The sequence below is a fragment of the Suricata suricatta genome, chromosome 8 (genome assembly GCF_006229205.1).
Source record: "Suricata suricatta isolate VVHF042 chromosome 8, meerkat_22Aug2017_6uvM2_HiC, whole genome shotgun sequence".
Lineage (NCBI taxonomy): Eukaryota > Metazoa > Chordata > Mammalia > Carnivora > Herpestidae > Suricata > Suricata suricatta.
The window spans coordinates 99548348-99573687 of NC_043707.1; the positions used below are offsets into that span (position 1 = coordinate 99548348).

General features: G+C 40.9%; 2 protein-coding genes across 7 annotated transcripts in view; one reads left to right on the plus strand and one right to left on the minus strand.

The window, feature by feature from the left end:
- Positions 1-15010, minus strand: part of LRRC42 (leucine rich repeat containing 42) — a 20521-nt gene extending 5511 nt beyond the window's left edge. The window contains exons 1-7 of one of the 3 annotated variants that reach the window (XM_029949478.1): positions 14832-15010; positions 13541-13581; positions 9212-9698; positions 3689-3820; positions 2404-2522; positions 827-915; positions 545-658 (exon numbers count right to left, since the gene is read on the minus strand). In XM_029949478.1, the coding sequence (XP_029805338.1) occupies positions 545-658; positions 827-915; positions 2404-2522; positions 3689-3820; positions 9212-9684 (927 nt within the window). In that variant the 5' untranslated portion in view covers positions 9685-9698; positions 13541-13581; positions 14832-15010. Of the gene's footprint in view, positions 1-544; positions 659-826; positions 916-2403; positions 2523-3688; positions 3821-9211; positions 9699-13540; positions 13582-13870; positions 14419-14831 lie in introns of those variants that run through there. The other 2 variants (XM_029949479.1, XM_029949477.1) reach the window with 2 other exon arrangements.
- A 74-nt stretch (positions 15011-15084) lies between these two features.
- HSPB11 (heat shock protein family B (small) member 11) overlaps positions 15085-25340 on the plus strand; it is a 34457-nt gene continuing 24201 nt past the window's right edge. The window contains exon 1 of one of the 4 annotated variants that reach the window (XM_029947855.1): positions 15085-15147. The gene's annotated coding sequence lies outside the window, so the exon portion shown is untranslated. Of the gene's footprint in view, positions 15148-15265; positions 15425-15583; positions 15732-25340 lie in introns of those variants that run through there. The other 3 variants (XM_029947856.1, XM_029947854.1, XM_029947857.1) reach the window with 3 other exon arrangements.

A 25340-nucleotide genomic window follows, 5' to 3' on the forward strand; every position in this document is an offset into this window, starting at 1 on the left:
ACAAGTTGAAGAAGACCACCAAGAAGACATGAGAGAATCAAAGCCAAGAAGTTGAAAATGGGAGGGTTTGCTTAGTGCGAGGACAAAAATGAGGTTTCCTCACTAAGACTCTAAGAGTTAAGGAATTTGTCCAAACTAAGGAGAAGAGTCAGATTTGAATCCATAATAGTGTAAGTTATTCTCTTTCCAGCATCTATGTTCATGCTAAGAAAATCTGTCTTTCTGAAATTAGGTCGTAATGCTCTTTTTGCATAGCAAGCCAGAATTCGTTTTCTGAGCCGTTTATAAGACAGCATTTTCTCCCACGGTGAATAAGGATGAGACACAAGCCAGTAACCAGAGCAAGACACTTAAATTTCAGCATCCAGCACCCTGCCTTACGTAGCTCGGTCAGTTATAGGCTGTTAGTGTCTCCGATGTGACGTGAAGATGACCATTCAGTCGGACTATCAAGAGGATTAATGTTTGTTCAAAGCATTGATTTAGGCACTTCGACTTAAAATGAAAAGCCATATCCACTGTGGGAGAGAAAATTCTGCAGTACCTGGTCAGCCCAGCCCTCAGTCTTGCAGTTGCTGTGATCAAATTCCTTCAAAGGCACTTTGGAGTGGACAAGGCCGATGTGGGTCTGGAGCTTGTGTTTGATGGCTTTGATGTCCTAGGAGGGAAAGAACCAGAATGCACACAGATCTGGTCAATTCCTGCTTGCTTTCATTAGGAAATAAGCACTTTCATAAATGCCAGGTCTTTCTAAACACCAATTAGCAGGAACAAAAATTATCTAATTGTGAGTCTGGAGAAATAAGAGAAGGGAGCAATGTCTTACCTTGAGCCCTGTCCCAGAAATATCTAAGCAGTTTAGTTTTCTAAAAGAGAAGAGGTATCCAATTCCCGCATCTGTGATCTCAGGGTTACCTAGATGTCACAAGCACAGGTTGTATTACAATCTATAGTAGAGCTACTGCTAAAATCCAACAACCAGCTCAAGAAAAAGGCCAAACAATGATAAAATGTAAAATACTGAGTGAACAAAATTTTAAAGGAAAACCAATATAAGGATGTTATCTTTATCCTGTCTGTAATACGGAAAAGCCACACTAGATGACCCTTAAGATACTTTATAGCCCTAACTTTCTAGGAGTTGGGGATTAGCAGAAGAATATGTGAACCAGGAAGTTATCCCAAAGGGTTTAATTTGGAGCCTTATGAAAACAGCATATATCAACATGTATTAAAATGGTTTAGCAGATTTTATTCATGGCTATTTCACCTCCAAAGTAAAAAGATTTATTTAAAACATACATGTGTTTTTAAGCTGTGAACTTTCTTTTGTTTTTAAACATTTTTATTTTTTGTTTTAGAGGAAGAGAGAGAGAGAGAGAGAGAGAATGGGTGTGCATGCAAGCATGAGCAGGCAGAGAGGAGAGACAGAGGAACCCAAGCAGGCTCTGTACTAACAGCAGTGAGCCCGATGTGGGGCTCAATCTCATAAACAGCGAGCTCATGACCTGAGCTGAAGTCGGACACCTAACTGACTGAGCCACCCAGGTGCTCACATATTACCTTCTCAAATCAGAGAGTAGTACTTGAAGCCTCAAGGCCATGAACACAATGCCTGGCACATTCTAGATGCTCAAAAAATATTTACTGAATAAGTACACTTTCCTGAAAGGGAGACTGGCCACTCACTATTGTCTTTGTTTTAGACGTCAAGGTTTAGAGAGATTAAATAACTTGCTCACAGGCACATAACTGCTAAAAATGTAGCAGAGCAAGGACTGTCCTCTGACCTTAACCCCTGTTCCTTTTATTCTTTTGACACCACACCATCCTGCTATATATTCAATGAATGCTCAGTTACATTGTAAATGATCTCTACCAACTTTCTATCACTGAAGTCAATAGCTGGTTAATCCTGAGAAAGTTACCACAACCGTGAATTCATCCAGATTTTCGTCAAGCAAATATTGATAAAAAAATACCTAGGTGACAGACACTATAGGTCAGCAGCTCAAAGAAAGATGAGCCAAATGTTCTCTATATGTGCCATGAAGATGATGAAAGGCTGTTCTGTCTGCACACAGCAAGTGGCCCAGATGAATGTGGAAAGGCTTTTCCTATTCCCTTTTTCAGGACTGCTTTGGTTATTTGGGGTCTTCTGTAGTTCCAAACAAATTTTAGGATTGCCTGTTCTAGCTCTGTGAAAGGCTTTTCCTACCCTAAAGAGATGGCAGCGTATAGAAAGGTGGATGGTCCAGCTCTCCTCTGCCACTAACTTGCTGTGGCACCTAGGAAAGGTCATGTTCCCTTAATCTTGTCATCTCTAAAATGATGGGCAAGAACCAGGTGATTTCTAAGACCATATTTCCACCATTAAGTACTATAATTTCTAACAAAACTTACAAGATAAGTCTAATAATGTTAGATTTTCAAGGCCTCTTTTCATCACTCGAACCGGTGCTGTCATTTTCCGCACCCCCGCATCAGATAAACAATTATCCTTCAGGTGGAGCTGAGTTACACTAGGGAAACAAAGTCCATAAGTAAATCACCAAAACAGAGTTTGAGAAAGTCCATGTACAAGAACACGCTTTCATAAATTTCATCTAAAAATACGAAATATCCTCCACATCCCGTTATTTCACACCCGATGCATTTAACAGCTAAAAATCTTTTGTTGCTGTTTACTGAGGGCTAACTTAGGGATCAAAGTGTCAGGTAGCACTAACCTCAATGGCAGAGGGCACTAACAGTATATGGTCAAATGAGGTAAACAGGGACTTCATGAAGGAGATAAATATACCTCGTTTAACACAAAAGCTGCCTTCATGACAAATCCTATGTGAAAACCAAAAACACTCTGTGTCAGGAAAGTCTATTAAAGAATTCCTATGAGAATTCATTCTGCAAAGCAAATAATCCTCCAATTTTAACTAACTTTATAAATCCAGATTTTCATATTAGGTATACTCATAACCCAATCCATCCAGCTAGCCTGAAATTGTTTATTAATTTGATCCACTGTCCCCCACACAAGAAATCTGAACCTTTACTAACTGCACACAAAAATACCTTTGTATGGGGCTGTGTGTAGTGTCGCTGTCTGAGGCAGGCCCCAGGAAGCTGGCCCAACTCAGCTTTGTAATACTGTTATGAAATACTGTTTGTGAAATCACAAAAAATCCATCTGGCTGTCTCTCTTTTGGCCAGACTAACTGGGGATCAGTTGGTCTATTTGTGAATGGTATAAACCGGCAATTTTTAAAAATTATGTTTCTTGAAAAGGATTAGGTGGTCTTTAATAGCTTACATTTTACGTAACTTATAGTTCAATGATAGTTAAAATAAAAGAGCATGATTGTAAATACCTGTATAACTATCTCATGCTACAAAAAGCCAGGACTGGACAGACTGAGAGTAAACTTATTTTCACCCCTAGCAGTTTTGTGTATTATATGTTTAAATTAAGGTTATTTACAAAATGAACCAGGTGACTTACTTTCCTAAGACCTGTCCAATCTATACTGCTTATGCTCAGTAAAGGAAATTCAAAATGTTTTAGAAAAGAATAAAAATTACCAAATAAACACAGGATTAGGAAATAACCAGCATTCTTCACGATGATCCCATTGGAACATCGTTTAAAAAAAATAAAACAATTCATCGACGAGTAGGGGCAGGTCCATACCTAGACAGGGCCTCATTGGTGAGATGTTCTAGAAGTTCATGCTCATCTCCAAGCTTGCAACAGGAAAGATCCAGGCAGGTCAGCTCCCGGAAAGACTTAATCTCCTCAAGTTTTTCTGAAATCACCAGGTATCTGTGGGGCATAGAGAGTTATCAACAACTTTTCTTTTTCTTCTTTTAAAACATTACCATTTGTTTCTTTGTCAAACAGTCAACATCCTATTATGACAAGGTTGTATTTAACAGGCGGACTTCACCAACCCCTGTGTGGGCACAGGTTGAGTTTTTAAATTAGTAAACATCTTGAGAGTCTTTTAACATGATGGTGGAATAAAATCTTTAAATAAAAATGTATGAGCAAGGCAAAACACAAGAGAAAACATCTCTCTCAGAAAACAGACCTTGGTGTTGGTTTTGGACCCTGATGAAGGGATTTCCAAACTTTAGGATACTCAAAAATGTAATCATTCATTCTTCTGAAGTTGCCTTTTACTTTATGCTCAGGATCTACTGGTTTAAAGACGGGCACATGACCTGGAACTCTGGGTTCCAATCTCTGCACCTCCCCAAGAGTACACCAAAAGATTCTGGCAGATCACATTTCATCTTTCCTATTCACACACAAGCTTCAGTAGCTGCTCACTCCACTGTGTCTACTGACTTTACCCCAGAAGTATGTGCAGCATGACAGACTCCACAGGCTCAGTCTGATCGAGACGGTTAAGACAAACCTGTGAGCACAAACAATTTAATTACACTGGAGCACCTAGCCCAACTATTATCAGGAAGCATAGCGCAGGCCTCTAGAGAGGAAAAGGAGATCAAAAAGGCATTTCACAGCCCAGGCTGGGGACTCCACCCTGCTTTCTAGTTGTTCATGTGTTTCAGATGATGTCAGTGAGAAAAAATCGAAAAGGGATTAGGTGTGACAGGAAACGGAGGGGAGGATCCTAAAAGAACAGGGAAACTGACTTGTGGCCAGAGCATGCCTTTCTTATCCACTCTCCTCGCGGGTATCTAAAGTGTCGACAGCAAAATGGTATGCCAGGATCAGTGGAGTTACACTAAATGGTGCTCACTTCTCTCTTCTATCATAGGGTCATAATTACCAAAAAAACAAGATGGAATAATCTGAGGGCAAAAGGGGAGTTACAACTGTTTTCCTTCTATTTCCAATCAAAATAAGATTGCAGAAGCTGATCACTGGCCTGACTGCTAAGTACAGATGGCCTGGGGGCACTGATACCCTCTTTAAGCTGCCTGGTGACAGAGCTCAGCTGGGTACACAATTGAGCTTTATTTACTCAGACATACTTTAATTGCACTGTAAATAAAGCTGCTGTTTTTCATCTTCCAATCACAGAGTTGAAGTGGGTTAATGGGGATTTGGGGGATTACTGGCAATCAGAGAAAGGAAAACACACATCCTTTGATCAATTAACCAAATGATTTTCAGTAATTCTGAAACAAGGGTTATCTGCAAAGGACCTAACAATGTATACTTTGGTTAACAAATACTACTAAAATCAAGGCTGAGAAACCAACATTCAAAGCCACAGACACTACCAGATGCTTATCTAGGACATGATCAAAGCTCTAGGGTCTTGCTTAACACTGGTCTTCTAATTTCCCCTTTAAAGAGTTCAGAATAGTGTAATGCAGAAGCAACATAAAGAACAGACTTATTTTAGTGTCAGATACACCTGAATTTGGATTGTAACAACCCTAAATATTTGTGTGAGTACAGAAAATTATTTAACCTCCCTCTCTGATCCTCAATTTCTTCAGCTAGAAAATGTGGCAAATAATTACTTCTTTTAAGGATTACCAAGAAAATTAGAAAACAATATTCCAAAAACACATGGTATCTCATAGAGAGGGAAAGAGTGAGAATTCGAAGCAGGCTCCGCAGTGTCAAGCACAGACACCAATGCAAGGCTTTGATCTCACATACTGTGATATCATGACCTGAGTAGAAATCAAGAATCAGGCACTTAACCCACTGAGCTCTCTAGGAGCCCCAGGGTGATATTTTAATTTTAAGGAAAACACACTTGCCTCCCTGTGACCACCAGTGGGTTTAAAAACCACTGGGCTTTCAGGGCACCTGGTTGGCTCAAGTCAGTTAAGCATCCAACTCTTGATTTTGGCTCAGGTCACAATCTCTGTGGAATTGAGCCCTGCATTGGGCTCTGGTCTGAGGGCGTGGAAATAGCTTGGGATTCTCTCATTCTCTCTCTGCTCCTCCCCTATTCATGCTTGCATACATGCAAGAATGCTCACTCCCTCTCAAAATAAATAAACTTAAAATAATCTCTAGGCTTTCAGGCTTTCAACACGAGGAAACCATTTTTATAGGGTTGGAACTCAGTTGCAAAGACACTGGCTTCCCCCTCTGACAAGCAGATTTGTGACCTACCTCAAGACAGCAAGTGACTGAACCTCCCCAATTATCTTATTTTCATTAATTTTCTGTCTCTTTCTCTTTGACTTGAACTCTTTGGTGCAGGTAAAACCTTTGCTGCTGCGTATCAGCCCTGAATTGTAAATGCAAACCCAAATCTCTTGTCCATTTCCTACTTTTCCGTTGAGGATTTTAAAGAAGGAAAGTTTGGGATCATAAGTGAAAATCTTACTCTTCTATCTGAAGAATACAGCGAAGTTTAAAATTGTTGCACTAACTCATGAGACAAAAAAAAAATTATGTTAAAAATGTTTCTATTTTTCTGATTATATAATACATGTTCCTTGTAGAAAAAATTAAGAAAATTTGAAAAATTATAAAGAAAATTAAAACCAACTTCAATCCCACTATTTAGAGCACAGCTCAGAAGTTTTCTTTCTCTATATGCAATACATATAAAAATTCCTGTTTTTCTTTAAAAATTGGATCATATAGTACATGCAATTTTATTCCTTTTAAATGCACTATATATGAACATTTCACACCATTATTTTAAGTGAACTTTAAATATTATCTTAATAGTTATATAATACTTCACTGTATGAATGTACTATAATTAGCTTAACTAGTTTCCTATTGCTGGATACTCAATTTTCAGGTTTTCACTATTACAAACAGTGTTATAATGAACACCTTATATAAAAATATTTGTTCCTGTATCTGATTATTAAAAATTAGGATTCCCAATAAATGGAATGAATGGGTCAAACAAACGGAAAGGATAGTTTTAAGACTCTCGATACACTTTGCCAAGTTGCTTTCCAGAAATGCTACTAATTTTTGTGCTCATCAAATGTGAATTAAAGAGCTACTTTCATCCAGCCTGACCACCAGAATGGTATACAGACATCACCAACGGATAAGAAGTATTTTTGCTATCATGAGAAATACTTTAGCTATTATGATAGGTAGGGGGAAAAGAGAATACAAGTTACAGAGTATATTTCCAAATGTCTATTTGAAAATGATCACCACATATAGTGGCTCATGAATTTCTTAAAATTATAGCTTTATGTATTTCCCAAATATGCAATGTCTTTATAAAACAATTTTATGATAAGGTATCCATCATAAGTTTATTTTTCATTGTTCTGGTTTTTCTACGATGAACATAAATAACTTGGAACAAAACATGAAGGAGTAAAACGTATCTTAAATACATGAGCTACAAGGAAGTATTGCTCAGCTGCTTCATTTAGGCAAGGTAATTCTTGTTTCTGCTGGCAGCAGTGCCAGGCTCAGCTGTGACGACCACAGCACAGAGACGGAGCATTTAGAATGTGCCTGTTCAGTTCCTAAGTCCACAGTTCTGCTCCCATCTGCATGTGTTTATGCCTTGTCTTTCTACAGTACAATGTTTGGACTGGGGTGAAACCATTAATTCTGTGAGCCAATTAAATAAAGATTGCTTCTTTTTTGTTTTTGTAAGCATATGAGTTTAGCTTATGCTTTCTGGTATGACTTTCTCTAATATGCTCTTTACATAGCCTTGTTTTAATGGTCATATTGATGGTGCATCTTAATAGTAAGCTACATTTCACATTTTCTAATCACAAGAAAAGTTCACACAGTGGCACACTACAGTTATTTTTTAAATCTACGGGCGTTGATGGCAAGTGATTTTCAAAATCTGTGAAAGCAAAGTATGTAACAGTGTAAGCAGTATGCTGCCACTTGTGTAACAAAGGGAGGGCTACAGACGCATGTATGTGTACGCGGTATCTCTGGAATGACGTAAAAAACTGGACAGTAGCTGCTTCTGGAGAGAGAGATAAAAATGGGAAGGAGGCTGTGTTTCACTTTATCTTTCTGTGTTTGCGTTTGAATTTTCCATGTGCATTTTTAAAGTTTTTTCTAAATTAATAAGTGCTCATTTTATGTGATGATGGAATAAAAACTTTAAATGAATCAATAAAAGCATACAAGCAAAGGTAAGTCACAAGGGTTGCTGCTGGACCTGTGAAAAGGAGTCATGGGAAGCCTCACTGAAATGAAGTCCAGAGTTTTCAGCAGGGGGAGCTCTTAAATCCTACCACGAGTAGTCAATAGGGGACCCAACAGGAAGAGCCAGGCTTGACCTTAAATGGACTTGACTTTTCATGTAGACCCTTCATCCGTGCCCCAGCAATAGCTTCACCAATGAAAAGCCATCACACTTTGAACTACAAACTCCTAGCTTACTCCAATGGACTTTTAGTTTGTAACAACCTTCCCATCTTCCTTATTTTCTCCTTAAAAGAGTATGCCTTCGGACACTTGGGTGGCTTAGTCAGTTGAGCATCTGATTCTTGATTTCAGCTCAGGTCACGATCTCATGGTGTGTGAGTTTGAGCCCTGTGTCAGGCTCTGTGTCAGGGCAGAGCTTGCTTGGGATTCTCTCTGCCCCTCCTCTGCTCACTGTCTCTCAAAATAAATAAATAAACTTAAAAAAAAAAAGTATGCTTTTCCTTTGTTCTCCTGGACTTGCCTGCAGTTTTGCCATACCTTGTTTGTCCCAGATTGCAATTCTCTTTTATTCCTGAATAAACCCATCTTCTGCTGGTAAAATAACTGGTAGTTTCTATTTTTAAGGTGAACATACCTTATTTGAAAATTTCCAAACTTTAGGATACTTGAAATTTTAATCACTATTTTAAAGTTGCTTTTTATCTAATGTTCAATAGCTGGAGGTCTGAGAACTGGAACAGAGCCCAGAACTCTGGTTACTAATCTTCGCATCCCCAGGAGCATATCAAGAGATATTTGGCAGAACACATTCTTTGTCTTTTCTATTTTCTCATATTAGAAAAGTTGGGGGATAAAGGTTGGTAGAGGAGTTTTTCTTTTTTTGTTGTTTTTTTGTTTTTTACTGAATGGAAGAGTAGTGGCAAAGTGGTTTCAAAATAAAGCTGTGTTTCTGGTGGGGGTGAGGAGTGAGAAAGACAGTGATTTTTCTCAAAATGGTCTGCCACTTTGTATCTGGAAGTTTTAAACTGAACTGCTATTTGATGGAGGAAGCCTGAGAACTAGACAAAATTACACACCCAATAAAATTCTCGATATCCCAATCAGAACACCCACCTGTTTCGCAAACACAGGGAACAAAGCACCAGACTTCCATAGGCTTCAGTGAATTTCTGTAAAGCCCTCAGCCCGGCACCTGGCTCTGTGAATTTCTGTCTGGCTTCTGCAGCAGAGAACAGCTTTTCAGCAATCTGCTCAGGAAAGCCAATAAGGGAATCAATATGATCAACATTGTCGGAGATAAAGCCCAGGGCGAGGCTGAAGAGAGATTTGGCAGAGTACCGAAGATTCCCCTCCCGGGTATATGTGAAGATGAAATGATCAGTCTTCTCTTTCTGTGCAGTGTCATCTTCCCTGTTCATGCAAAGCTCCACGGAGAAGCCTTTGGGAAACAGTCTGAAAGGCCTTGGATTCTGCAGGCTACTCCTGACCCCATCCAAGGCCAGATTGACCATGTGTAGCTGACCGTTTTCTCGTACATAGATGGATCCTGGGTCCAGGTGGTTTTCTGAGTTGAGGTAGTAAGACATTGCCTTGGTTGCAACTGTAAAAGCAAGGCACAAAGGAAGCAAATCCACTTAAAATGCCATTTGTAACATGTAATTTCATCTGGCTGTGCCCAGAGCTTTATGAGCCTGCGAGGAAGGCCCTGTGGTTGGTTTGGGGAAACAAAGCTTACCAGTTGCCTGTGAACTCTGGCAGTGAAGGGTGCCTCTAATGCCTCTACCTGGAATACTGCTTCCTACTTTCCCCCTTTTCTTTGTACCTGGTGCACTCCTACTCATCTTTCAAAAGCCAGTTCAAATCTTATTTCTAAAATTCACCCTGAAGAAGTTACAGAAGCACGCAGAGTCACTTGTAGGGAGAGTCGCCGCAGCTCAGTTGATAGTAGCAAAACAACTGGAAACAACCTAAATGTCCACCAACAGCGGTGTTATTAAATAAGTTATGATACATCCGTACCATGGGATGAATGCAGTTATTACAATCCTTAAAATTGTTTTACTGATTTGCAACTTACAGCACATAAGGAATTTACTATTTCTGTTTTAGTAAGTATATTTATGCACAGAACAAAGACCAGAAACTAACAATTCCTTTGCTCCCTAGACACCTTCCACATCTTTGTTGACTCAGTGTTCCGCCCCAGATTTATTTCCGGGCCTGTGTACCTCTGGTTTGAGCTCCTTGAGGAGCAGGACCATGTTTATTTCATCCAGACTCCCTAACACAGTGCTCTGGGATATGACAGTCCCTGAGTAGATGTTTGTGGGACTAACGTTTACTCATATGCTAAGCCTTACGTAGACCATGAGCAATAGGGTTTTTGGATCCACAAAGACAGACCTCCATCACAAGAGCTAAACAAAGCTATCCTACTCCTTGGAAACATCATTATACCTTCAGGCTCTATTAGGATACTTTTGAGCTAAGGCTAAATACCAAAACAGTGGGCATTTATGCAATCCTGTGGGTGACATTTTGTGCTCATGCATCAACTGGAACATCTGTTTTCCTGAGAAATGTGAGGTTTCAAAGATACACAAACTACTATGTTAAATGAAAATATTTGATTATCATTTCCATAGCAATTCAGAGAGAAAAAAATTTATATATGTCAAATAACTGCCATTACCTTTAAAACACTCTCTCAGCACCTAGGTAGCTCAGTTGGTTAAGTGAAGAGGCTGACCTTTGATTTCACCACAGGTCATGATCTCAGGGTCATGGGATCAAGCCCTGCATCCGGCTCTGCACTGAGCATGGAGCCTGGTTAAGATCCTCTCTCTCCCTCTAAAACAAATAAAAGTCTCTGATTTTTAAAGTGTGCTAACCCAGCTTCTTCTTCATCAGTGCAGGGCTGGGATGTAGCTCTGATGCCATGTAAAAGTGTCAGCAAACAATCAAGTCAGTGATCAAAAATGCTGAGTCTCTGGAGATCAAACAGTGATCCTGCCTGTGGGCTCCAGCGCGATCCATGTTTCTCCAGAGGATAATTATGTGTATAAAAGCACATCTGAAAGAAGGGCCCTGCCTACCCTGACAGCCTCACCCTTTCCTGCCCATCTTTTTATGCCTTACTCTTCAGTCAGGCCATGCAATCCAAGTAAGTTGGCTGTGCTCTCTTGTCCCACTAGTCTTTGCCCTTCTGCTCCCTTTGGCTGGAACATCCTTCTTTGCTTTTCTGACCTAGTTAACCCTTACTCTTCATTACTGAGTTCAACCACCATCCCTCCCCTGGGGAATCTTCACTAACCCCTGTGCCAGTGCATGCTTATCTGATTTTCCCAGAGTACCAGTGTCTCCTTAGCACTGGGTACTATGTCTGTTCACTTGCTTATGTTCTCAGAGCTATGAGCTCTTTGAAGGCAAGGCACTTAGTGGAGTCGTCTCTTTCCCCCAGGACCAACACAGCACCTAGTACTGAGTAAGCCCTCAACAGACACTTGCTGAACTGAATGAAAGGAATGGTGAGACCTCAGAGGGACAGACTTAGTGCTCTGAGCTGCAGGGCCTGCTGATACTGTTGCTAGGAGCCAGCTCCTCTTCTAGGCAACAGCTGCAGGCTCCTCCCCCACTTGCCAGACCCTTCTGCAGGTGGCATAAGCAAAGCAGATGATGGGAGTATACTGCTACTGGTACTACCAGGCGGGGGAAAAATCTAAAACCCAGGAAAAAAAATTTCTGTCACAGTGCCAGGTCTTATAACCCATACTCTTGCCAGTATTCAGTGCCTGCTGCTAAGGAGATGCGCACTTATTCTAAGCTCTTCATCCAGTAGAAGTAAGCATCCGGCCCCTTCAACCTCACAGACTTTAATCTTGAGGTTGAGGAGATAAAGCAGAGCCCCTCGGTCTTTATTTCTACATTTGGACATTCAGAGTCCTACTCTACCTATGGATCAGAAATTAGTCACCAGGCATGGCCCTAAAAAGGAATAACTTGATTTTGTAATAACAGAAAGGCAAATTCTATGGAAGACAACATATTATAATGAATCAGTACACTGTAAGCTCCCTGACAATGAAACAGGTGGTGCCCATCCGTATTACCCCTAACTCTCACCTCAATAGGGTGTTCCACAAACTCTGGAGTCAAATGGACAGATGGATGAATGCCCACTCAGGGTGAAAATCAGAAAAGCCTGATTCCATCCAGCAGAGGGCACAAGCAGCTTGGGATCAGAGTAAGGACGCCCCAGATCCTGGCAACTACTCTTTGCATGGATCACTTTCAAAAAAGGCACAACTCAGGCTATATTTTACCTCTATTACTTATCAAAATGCTAGTTATCTTTCTAATTGATGAAAAAAAATCCAGTATTTCCTATGTTATCTGTCCAGAAACCCCAAGGCTCCTTTGCTCTTCAATGAAGGTACTTGAGAAACTAACCTTGGTTCAGGAAGTCCAGGTAACCTTTGATTTCTACTACTAACTTTGTGCATCTTGTACTCTCCCAATAAGAAGCGTCCAGAGAGTCTGAGGTACTATGGAATGAGCTAAGAATTAATGTTTAAACCCTTCAAGGTTAACAACCATAAAGAAAAGAGAATTCCACACAGGGCTTCTGTACTTGGCTTTGCTTATGCCTGGCCATTATACATGGTGGTCTATTATAAATGGGCCCTCAGGCAACAGGGCCTGTTGTACACCATGGCAAAAATCCCATATGAACTGAAAAATTAAAATAATCTGTATCTGCAAGAATGTCTAGTTGAGATCTGTATTAACTATACTTTATATTAACAGAGTCACAGGGCATTCTGATGGTCTCCCAGCTGTCTCCAGAGAGGCAGTTTTGTAAACCATACAACCTCATAGAAAAATATTATGGGGGGACTGGGTGGCTTAGTTGATTAAGTGCCCAACTCTTGATTTTAGATCAGGTCATGATCTCACGGTTCATGAGTTCGAGGCCCATGTTGGGCTCTGTGCTGGCAGCACAGGGCCTGCTTGGGATTCTGTCTGTCTCCTCTCTCTCTGCCCCGCCACTGCTCAGTCATTCTCTTTCAAAATAAGTAAACTTTAGAGAGAGAAAAATATTATGACGGCGTTCTACTGTTCGGTCACCACAAATGAGCCAAAGTTATCACAGAGCATATCATTTCATCAAAATAGTGCTAGGTATTCTATTAAGTGATCTCATGTAACTCTCAACAATCCTTTGAGATCAGTATTGCCATTTAACAGGTAAAGAGGCTCAGAGAAACAAAGTAACTTACTTAAGGAACAGAGCTAGTAAATGGCAGAGCCAGAATTCAATCTCAAGGCTGTATTACTCCAAAGCTCAAGCTCTTTCCACTGCATGATGCTGTCTCTCAAGAATAAAAATATGACATCAGCCGTAAGGATTAAAAAAAGATGTTAAAACTTAATCTCACCCACCTGTTTGATCCTTCTGGTATTCGCTGGCTTAAGCTTGGGGGCTGGGGTGGGCAGGGAGGAGATAAAAAAAAAAAAGTGGACATCTGAGGAAAGGGTTGGTGGGAACAGAGCAAGGACAGGGCTACATGAGGCCTCCCTTCCTCCCCCTGCTAGGGCAGAAATTACCCACATCCACACACCAGGAAAACATCTGTCAACCCATGGCCTTCATCCCAAGGCTGCAGACACCCTTGGTCTATTTGAAAATGTGGTATTCTTGGGGAAAATTTCCACATGAAAATCTGAACAGAAACTAGTTCCAAACCACCAATAAGAAACTAACAGGCTTACCTGCATTGTTCTGTGTCACCACCATTATTGAATTTTCAACTCCTCTCATTTCCCTCCCCAAAGCGGGTACTTTCCTACCCACCTCTCACCCATACCCTTTCCTCCCGCAAACTCCAGAGGGTCACACCACACCCAGCTCCCTACTTCCCTCCAGGAGCATGCCAATCCCTTCTACATCCTGACACTCTTACAGTTGTTCTACCTGCCAGCTCTACAGCTATCCACACACAACCCAATCCCTACACCCCAAATCCTCACCTCACTCCCTTCATCCACTCCCAGCAACCTTGCCCTGACCTCTCACACCTCAGGCCCTTCCAATCCTTCCATGGCCCTTCTGAAATGAGGTCTGGATCCCAAGCACCCAATTCCACCTCCACCTGCTTCTCCTTCCTTCCCCACATTGTTCCACCCCCATCGATTCCCCTGTCCTCCAACAAGTATTCTTCCCTTCTTCCCACTCTCTGGGATTCCTTCTCCTAAGACGCCAATCTCTCTATCCCTCTTCTGGTCTTCTGTCCTTCACGTTTCACAATGCCCAACTTCACAATCCACAGCCCCAACTTTTCTCCCCAACCCCCAAGACCCCACCCCTTCTATTCCAATCCCGGATCCTTTCCTTCTTATAATCCTCAAATCCCACTTGGTTTTCCCCTTCCCCATTACCCCAATTCTCCACCCCTCCCTCAATTCCCACGCATGCCCCTCCCCGAGCCCGCCCAAACTGACCCAGGTCCCTTCTCCCACCTTGCCCCCAATTACCCTACCGCGGCACCCTGACCGACCCTTAAACCCATCTCCCACACCCCTACATCCTCATCCTCACACCTCTCACCCAAACCACACCCCAACCCCGACCCTCCCGGTCCACCCCTCCCCCAGTCCGCCCCTCCCTCACAAAACCCGCCCCCGCTCGCAGCCCGGGGCTGCGTGAGCCGCCCAGCCCGCGGCCGCCACCTACCTGTGCCCCTGCCCGGGGCTGCGAGCGGCAGCTTCTCGGTGGCGGCTCCCTTCTCCCGAGGCGCGGCTGATGGGGGAAGAGGCTCGGCGCCCGGGGCACAAAGCTAGGGAGGGTGGGACCGAGAGAGGTTGGGAGGAGGGAGGGGGCTGGGGGCGACCGGGCGCCGTGGGACCGCGGGACTGGCGGGGGCGGGGGAGAAGGCTGGGCAGGGGAGACGCGCGTGCGCGGGGCCCGGCCTGAGGGGCGGGGCTGGGCTGGAGGCGGGGCCGGGCCCGGGGCTGGCGACCTGAGCGCGGAGGGCTCGGATCCATGAGAGGTGGGGACTGCGCGTGCGTGCTCGCGTAAGGGCGGTCCCCTGGGTCCTACAAACCCCTAGGGTTGACATGAGGTGGAGGAGGGTAGGCGGCGCGGGCTCCTGCACTGGCTTGGGGAAAGGCCCTAGGGTGGAGCTGCGTCTCCTAGCCGCAGAGTTAGGGAGAGCCCTGAGGCAGGGCCTGAGGGAGAAGTGGAGCAAAGAACCCTGAGTCGAGATGGGAGCGCTCCCCGAGAGCCAGGCTGAGGCCGGGGTCGGACTGCGTGGGGCGGGGTAGAAGGCAAGAGCCGGGAGTCTGGATCTGCGCGCGACCGGCGGGGCTGAGCAGAGGGTCCGGACGGGCTTCGCGGGGCGGGGCCTGCGGGTGGGGGGGGGCGAAGAGCCGGAGAAGAGAAGTGCGCGCTCCCAGGAACCCCTCGGAGGCCTGGAGTTGGGGGCGGGGCTAGGGGCCTGGCCGCTGTGCGGCTGGGCGGGACGGGACGCGACGGGATGGGAAGGAGATTCCCTAACCTGGACTTTCCGCGCGCCCGGAGCTAACGGGAGGCGCAGGCGAGCGGGGCGGCGGGGCTAGTTGGGCCGGCACCGGGGTGAGTGGGAGCCTGGCTGGACGGAGGCAGACAGAGCGGGGAGCTGACGGAGAGGAGGGCGAGCGAGGGTGGGCAGGGTTGCGAGGAGACGCGTGGCGTGGAGGCGGACGGCGGGAGGGGGCTGAGAGGCGGCTCGTGAGGGGACGGGGATGGGGGAAGTCTGACGCAGACACCGGTGGCAGTCCACGAACTTTTTTGAACCCCGAAATAATGTTTTCACTCCTAAAAGGGAAAAACAATTGCAAATCGAAATCATTAAGTCTACCACAATAATTAACCTCTCAACTGGTACATAAGCCATATATTATGAATTATAGTTGATGTAGGATGTGGGTTCAGTTAATATATTTTATATAATTTGGACTGGGGCGATCGAGTCTGAGTGTTTAGGACCCTCGGAGGCCTGAAATGGCCTTGGACCGAGAAAGGTTTGGGACGGAGGCGAGGTGGTAGTGTCAGCGCTGATTTGCCTTTCTAGGGATACCTCGCCGAAGGCCTTGGCCCCTGGGAGCACCAAGTCAGGGATACTGCGAACTTGACTCCTGTTGGTTTTCAGAAAGAAGGACGAGAAATGGCATGTGAACTAGAGATGAGAAGGTGGCCGAGTGGCCGTAGGTTTAGAGTACAGGATAAGGCATCAGGGGAGTCCAGGGTCAGGGACCTTAAATGCAGAGGAGGACGCCCCAGAATGCGTCCTCTTTAGTAAAGGGACGCCCTGAGGGAACGTCTGTGTATTTAGAGTAAGGTATCTCAGGTTGGGGTTTAGACTACATCGCAAACCTGCACCTTGTAATTGTGGAAGCAACGGACCTATGAGTTGTTTGGTGGGTTGCTTTGGGGCTGGTTTGCCTCTTTTTCATTAACCACAACAAAGGAACCTTAAAGAGAACTCAACTTCTGCCATTAAGTAATTACATCCAGCACAGGAAATAGGATATTGATGGATATAGGAGGTATGAAATGAGTTTTGTGTTAAAGTCCATGTTGGCTTCCCTCAGACAACTTAGATGAAAAGAATATGAAGCAAGAAAACTGAATGTTTAGAGTATATCCTTGTCCTTATTCATATAATACACATCGGTGCTAGATACTTTTCCCTAAAACAACATTTTTAAAGCAAGTTCTCTGCCTAAGTCTCCAACCCCCACGTTTCCACCCCCAAATATATGACCATAGTTTTTTCCCACCTCCGTATTATTCACATTTTGGGCAAGTAATTATTTGTTGTGGGGGACTGTCCTGTGCGTGGTGGGATATTTAGAAGTGTCACAAAATGCCCACTTGATTCCAATAGCATCACACCCCCCCCCCAAGTTATGACAGTCAAACTCTTTAAAAATTGTTGGGGCACCTGGGTGGCTTAGTTGGTTAAGCCACTGACTTGATTTCAGCTCAGGTCATGATCTCACAGTCCTGCCATCAGGCCCCCCAGAACTCTGCACTGGGCATGAAGCCTACCTAAGATTCTCTGACCCTCCCCTGCTTGTTAAGTGTTCCTGGGGGGGGGGGCAAAATCACCCCCAGTCCTGTCGAGAACCATAGGATAGAGCCCACTGTCGTTAACCTGGATTTTAAGATCCTTCATTATCTGTTCTCAATCTGTCTTGCCCAGAACTTGATTTAGTCTAAAAGAACCACCAATGCAGGAATCCTTTCTTTAGTTTTCTCCATAAATTATCATCTATTTGTCTTGGACACTTTCAAGTATGGAAAAGGCTTAAAATCTTTACTTTCCAGTAAGTTATTTTATCTAAGATGTCTTTCTTCCTGTTGGTATTTGTGAATCCAGTTCTCCCTCTTGGAGCTGTAAAAGAAAAATTCTAATCCTTTTTTCATTTTTGAACACTTATGATATTAATCACATTTCTCTCCAATCTCTTTTGAACCATTTCAGCTTCTAACTCTTCCAGATTTCTCCATGTTATAATTCATAGATCATCATGAACTTTTTGTTTTCCTCTGACAATATCAAGCCTGACAATGCCCTACTTTAAAATATACTAACAAGAACTGAACACTATTCTGGATGAAGATCATGCTATTACATATAACACATTACAGTATTTTTTGCCTGCTTGTCCATCTTCCTTGACTCTGAGCTTGAAGACAAGAACCGAGTCTCAGTCACTGTCTTTGTCTTAGGTTGTCATCTTTGCAAGCACAATGCCTGGTTTCTTAGTTTGTATTAAAAATTTTGATGGATATAGTTCCTTCTTACCTCTACTAATAATCTAAGATAGTATTCTTTTACCTTTGCGGGGGCTGATACATACACACTTGCCTTATAGTGTGACTTCATAATGAACTGAACCTATCTGTTTTACACATCTAGATCAATGGTCAGCAAATGTTTTCTGTAAAGGGCTAGATAATTATTTTCAACTTTATGAGCCTTACAGTCTCTATCATAGCTACTATGTCACTATAACACAAAAGTAGCCAAAGACAGTATATACATGGATGACCATGACCATATTCCAATAAAACTATTCATGGATACTGAAGTATGAGTTTCATATAATTTTCATGTATCACAAAATATTATTTTAATTTTAAAAATAATAAAAAGCATTCTCAGCTGATAGGCAATACAAAAGCAGATGGCAGGCTAGATTTGGCTCTTAGGCAGTAGTTTGCCAACCCCAATCTAGACCAATCCTTCTGTGATTGATTTTTTAAGTCCGGGTATGGGCCTTTATTGTTATCCTTATTAAATGTATTATTCATCATATCCCATCTTTCTACCTTGCTCAGATCTTTTTGTGTGATAATTCTGTCATCCAGCGTATTAGCTGACATTTGAGCTTTGTGTCATCCACAAAATTGATAAGTGTACTTTTTCCATCTTTAATTAATAAAAATGTTGAATGGCATAAAGACAGGTCTTTCATAGTTCATTCTGTCCCATTAATCATCATTCTTTGAACGTAGCCATTCAAAGAGTTATAAATATCTACCTAAAGTACTGCCTGTCACCCAACCCACATTTCTCCATCTGATCCATATGGTATCTTGAGAGGCTTTGTCTGAAGGTTTGTTGAAATGTTCAGAACATGTCCCTAATTGGTAGTAACTGCTATCAAACACACAAGAAATGTTTAAGTTTAGTATAATCTTTGTGAACTAATGTTATTGCTCTTTCATATTGTCCTAGTCTCTTGTTTATGTTTTCAAGGCTGTCGTTTTAATACTGAAATTTAATTTTGGGATTTTGTTGAAAAATAACACCCAAATTCAGTAATCTGTATTTCTAGGAATTTATCATCTTTCTTCAAACTAAGTGCTAACAGTGTTCATCTGACTCTAGTTCTCTGGTATTGATAGTATTAAATGCAAGAAAAAAGCCAAGAAAAGAGGCACAAATAGAAAATGTTAGAACATATTCCTTTTTTTCTTGACCAATCTCACCGTGGCTTTCAACTCTATAATACTAGATTTTTAAAAAATATTTTTTAATGTTTATTTATTTTTGAGTTAGATAGAGTATGAGCGGTAGAGAGAAAGAGGGAGACACAGAATCCAAAGCAGCCTTCAGCTTCTGAGCTGTTAGCACAGAGCCCAGTGTGGGGCTCGAACCCACAAGCCATGAGATCATGACCTGAGGTGAAGTCAGACGCCTAACAAACTGAGCCACTCAGGCGCCCCTCTATGATACTAGGTTTTTAAATTATGATAAAAATGAACTTTATGCCAATAAATATAAAAACCAGAAGAACTAGATAATGTTTCTACAAAATAGAAATTTCGGAATTGACTCAAGACACTGTGGAAACCTGAAGAGAACAATTGATTGAAATAGTAAAAACAAAAAGTGTGCCTAGGAAGATTTTAGCAGGCTTACAGGATCAAATAAGCTCTGTCTTGTACAGATTGCTCCAGTAACTAGATAAAAGGGAAGTGCTCCAACTTGTTTATGTTGGGAGTACAGTCTTGATTGTAAAACTGGATATGAACTGAATAGCAAAGGAAAACTACATGTCAGTTTCACTTAGCAATATATTTGTATAAATAAAATATTAGCAAACTGAATCCAACTATAGATAAAAATGGTAATATAGTTTGGCCGTGTAGGTAGAGTTTATGCCAGGAACTGGGGCTACTATAACATTAGAAAACCTTGATTTAATGTAACACATTATCAATTTGCAGAAAAGTCTGCATAATGATCTTAGTAACTGTTAGAAGAGCATTTGATAGGGGCATCTGGATGGCTCAGTCAGTTGAGTGTCTGACTTCGGCTCAGGACTCATGGTCCGTGAGTTCAAGCAAGCCCCATGTCAGGCTCTGTGCTGATCGCTAGCTCATGAGCCTGGAGCCTGTCCTCAGATTCTGTGTCTCTCTCTCTGACCCTTCCCTGCTCATGCCGTGTGTCTTTCTCTCTCTCAAAAATAAATAAAACATTTAAAAAAATAAAAAAAGAGCATTTGATAAAATTCAATGTTTATTCATGGAAACTAACAAACTAAATAAAAAGAGAAGGAAATTTCTGTAACCCAAAGAACAGTGTCCAACAAAAACACCTTCAGTGAGCATCACATTTAATGATGAAATCTTAGAAATATTCCTTGTATGGTAAAGTATAAGATTTTTTTTAAAAAGAATTTAAAAAATCTCATTTACAATAGCAATAGAAACCATAACACGTCTGAGAATAAACCTAACAAAAGAGGTGAAGATATGTGTAGGGAAAAGTAGAGAACAATTTCAGGACCTAAAGTCTTAAATGAAGAGATACGCTGGATCCATGGATTTGAAGACTCATCATAAACATGATATTTTCTCCAAATTACTCTATAAATGGAATTGAATTATAATCAACATCTCAACAAATTTTTCTATAGATTAAAATTTTTTTCTGATAATTAAGGCATAAAGCATAGAACCCAATCAGTTTTGAAAATTAAGTAGAATTTATCAGATATTAAGACTTACTATTCTACCTTTTTACTTTCCATCTATCCTTATATTTAGAGCATCTACTGGTTTTTTTTAAATGTTTATTTATTTTTGAGAGGGGATGGGGACAGGGTATCCAAAGCAGGCTCTGCAATGACAGCAGCAATCCCAATGCAGGACTCAAAACTCACAAACCTAAGTCAAACGTTCAACCAGCTGAACCACCCAGGCGCCCCATCTATTGGGTTTTTAAAAATTCAGTCTGATAATGTGTTTAGCTTATTAACATTTAAAACGGAATAGTCAATATGTTTGTGTTCAAAAGTATCTTCTTCCCATTTATTTTCTACATATTGATTCTTCTCCTTTTTGGCGTTCAGATTAAACAGGTATTTTTGTGAAATCTCTTTTTTTTTCTATTGTCCGTTTTCCTATGACTTTTTGTTTTATGGCTTTTAGTGATGAATTTATTCTAATCCTGTGATTACAACATGCATCCTTAATGTCCTTATCTACTTTGAATTAATGTTATATCACTTAATGTTTAATATACTTGACAAGGACTCTACAAAGAGTAGTCTGATTTATCCTCCTTTTGCCTTTTATATTATTATATTTATTATTTCTACATCTATTCCTATCATTCATTGCTATTTTTAAAATAGTCAATAGTCTTCTAATTTTAAATAGTCTATTAAGTTAGGGATATATGTACTATTTCCAGTGTCCTTCCTTCCCACGTATCTAGGATTCAACCTGGAATCTTCCCTTCGGCTTGCAGCACTTCCTTTAATATTTTTTGTAGTGTGGGTCTACTGATAACAAAGTCTTTCAACTTTCGTTTGCCTAAAAATGCCTTTATTTTGCCTTTACTTTTAAAGATATTTTTGCTGGATATAGAATTCTGTATTTTTTTTCTGTTACCACTTTAAAGATGTCATTTCATTGTCTTTGGTTTCTGTTGTTTCTGATGAGAAGTCAATTTTTATTCTTGTTCTCCCAAATTTAATGTGTTTTTTTTTTTTTTTGCTTGAGCTGTAGTTTTTTATCTTTTCTTTAATTTTCAGCAGTTAACTAAGATGCAGCTAGGTGGGGTTTTCTTTGTTGTGTTTATCCAACTTAGGATTCAAAAGCTTCTTAGTTCTGCGGTTTATGTCTTTCATAGACTTTGGAAATTTTTCAGCTATATCTTCTCAGATTTTTCTTCTATGCTATTCTGTTTTTCCTCTCCTTCTAGGACTCCAATTACATGTATTTCAGAATAGTTTAATAGTGTCTCACAGGTATCTGATGCTCTGTTCTGTTACTTTTATTTTTTCTCTGATTTCATTTTGGATCATTTCTGTTGACCTATCTTTAAGTTCACTGACCCATTCTTTGTTGGATCCAATCTGTTACTAAACCCATCTAATGAATTCTTTATTTGAGATACTGTACTTTTCAGTTCTGGAATTTTCATTTTATTCTTCTTTAGAGTTTCCATTTCTCTGCTAAAATTCCCTTTCTATTTACCCATTTTGTCCATCATTTCACTAAATTATCTAACAAATTTATAATAGCTATCTTTGGTAATTCCAGCACTTGTGTCATCTATAGATCAGCTGAAGTGATCTTGTATGTTGGGTGGTGTGTTTATTTATTTTTTTTAATGTTTTATTATTTATTTTGAGAGTGAGAGAGACAAGCACCAGCAGGGGAAGAACAGAGAAAGGACACACAGAATCCGAAGCAGGCTCCAGGTTCTGGGCTGTTAGCACAGAGCCCGACACAGGGCTCAAACTCATGAACCATGAAATCATGACCAGAGCTGATGTTGGCTACTTAACCGACTGAGCCACCCAGGCACCTCTCTTGGGTCTGTGTTTAAAAGAACAATAAACCCTGAAGTAGAGAGAAGCCATTTTCTTTGCCTAGCAGCCAGGATAAGGGGCAGATCATTTCAGTCCACCTCAGGACTGGACTGAGTTGTGGTTTTATTTAAATAGTTCCAGTTTATAGTGCCACCTGGGTGGCTCATTTGGTTAAGCATCTGACTCTCAGTTTCGGCTCAGGTTGTGATCTCATAGTTTCGTGAGTTTGAGCCCTGTGTCGTGCTCTGTACTGACAGTGCAGATCCTGCTTGGAATTCTCTCTCTTTCCCTCTCTCTGTTCTTCCCTTGCTCACACTGTCTCCATCTCTCTCTAAATGAATAAATAAACTTAAAAAATAAAAATAGTTTCAGTTTACCTTTAATTTCAGACATTTAGGAGTGAAATCAGTTCCCTCCATCAGAGCTTTGGGATCTAAGTACCCAAGGTCACAGAAATCTTTCTTTGCTTTTCAGTTCATACCCGTTTCCTGTGAAACTCCACTTAGGGGATGATTTCTCTCTCATTATTAGGGGTTGTGCTGGGTTGGGCCTGGATTGCAGCTTTACTTAGTTGCTCTTCAACTCTGTGACACAATAATATGGATAAGTCTCAAAAACATAATGATGAAAGAAGCCAGATACAAATGAGTACTAACTGTATGATTCTATGTGTATAAATTTCAGGCAAAATTAATGTAAAAAATAAGGACCATACTTACCTTGGGAAGGTGGAGAGGATAGTGATTGGGAGGGGGCATGCATAAGGCTTCTTAAGTGCTGATAATATTCTATTTCTTTACCTGGGTGGTGGTTACCTGGGTGTGTTAACTTTGTGAAAATTTATTGCTCTACATCTGATTTGTGTTCTTTTATGTATATATGTTATAGTTCAGTAATTTAAAAAAAGTTTGTGTGGGGTGGGGAAACTCTTACACAAAATAAAAACAAAGTAAAAAGAAAAATTGGGCTGAAGAGTAGAAGATATTTACAACAAACATAACAAAGAATTTGTATCCAGAATATTTTATTTTTAAAATCCCCATAAATCTGGGGTGCCTGGGTGGCTCATTCGGTTAAGTGTCCGGCTTTGGCTCAGGTCATGATCTCATGGTTCGTGGGTTCGAGCCCTGCTTCAGACCCTGTGCTGACAGCTAGCTCAGAACCTGGAGCCTGCTTCTGATTCTGTACCTCCCTCTCTCTCTGACCCTCCCCTGCTCATGCTGTCTCTCTGTATCTCAAAAAAATAAATAAAAAACATTAAAAAAATCCCCATAGAGGCGCCTGGGTGGCTCAGTTGGTTAAACATCTGACTTCGGCTCAGGTCAGATCTCACGTTAGTGGGTTCGAGCCCCGCATCAGGCTCTGTGCTGACACCCAGCTCAGAGCCTGGAGCCTGCTTCCAGTTCTGTCTCCTTCTCTCTCTGCCCCTCCCCCTCTCATGCTCTGTCTCTCTCTGTATCAAAAATAAATAAAACATTAAAAAAAATTTTTTTTAAATCCCCATAAATCAAAGAGCAATGGACAACAAAAGCTTTAAAAAACAACACAACAGAAAAATGAACATAGGATAAGGAAAAGCAAATAACAGAAGGAGGCCTGAATGGCTCATGATTATATGAAACAGTGTTCAACCTCACTAATAATTGTAGAAATATAAATTATAGCCTTAATTGAGATACCATTCCACACCAATGAGATTGGCTAAGCCAAAATATCTAACAACACCAAGTTGGTGAGAATATGAGGAAGCAGAAACTCATACACTACTGATGGTAATGTAAATTGTTAAAATTTAGAGATCAAGTTGATCAGTTATGGACTTGAAGATATGCTGATTCTAAGTTTCTGCCATTTTACTTCTGTAAAGAGACTCCTTTATCATAAAGACTTTCTCCCACATGTGCTAAGGATACATGAACAAAGATATGCATTTCAAAAATGTTTATAATAGCAAAAAATTGGAAACTTATCTAAATATTTACCATTAGAGAAATGGAAAGACTTCACAGCAGTTGAAGTGAATATAGTAGATTTATATATATCAACATGATTAAAAACTAGAATGAATACAGCAAGTACAATAAGGATGTATATATACTGAGAAAGCATCTAAGTTTTAAAAGAACAGTACATATCATTTATGGATATATATATGGTAAAAGTATAAAAATATAGTAAGGAAGCTTATTTGTCAACTTCAGAGTAGCTGTTACCTTTGAGCAAGGAAGGAATTCGGCAAAAATGTTAACATTTATTAAATCTGGACAGTGGGTACATAGTTATTTAACATATGTGATATTCTCTGTACTTTGTTCTTTGTTAATTTGAAATAGTTTCACTTTAAAAAATTAGACTGAGGCCAGGGTATGAAGGGTTTTAGAAGCCTTTTTTCTTTTTCCAAATACTTTTTGTCTTTTAATTCTTTATAGATTCAGCTTCATAGTCACTTTGTGTCTACACATTGATCTGTGCCCTGTCACCACCAGATCAAGGAGGAAAGTGAGATCTGATAGAATCTTTTCTTGTGTCTTGTCTTATCCACCAGGGTCCATAGTAGAGCTCGATGATCTCTTTTCAGGATACTTTTATTAAACTTAAAATATTGCCATACAATAGAAATGTCTTAAATCCATTACACAAGTGACAGGTGTAGAATTTAAAAATAAGCAAAAGTTTGTATTCTCTCTTACTTTACATTCTGCTCTAAAAAATAATGATGGTAAGATCCCTTTTAAGATGTGAATAATATAGTTTGCTATTTTCATTTGATAAACGTATGGGTAAACAGTCACAAAAATCTGCTTTTATGTTCCAGATTTTTTTTTAAATTTCAGAAATACAGGGCACCTGAGTAGCTCAGTTG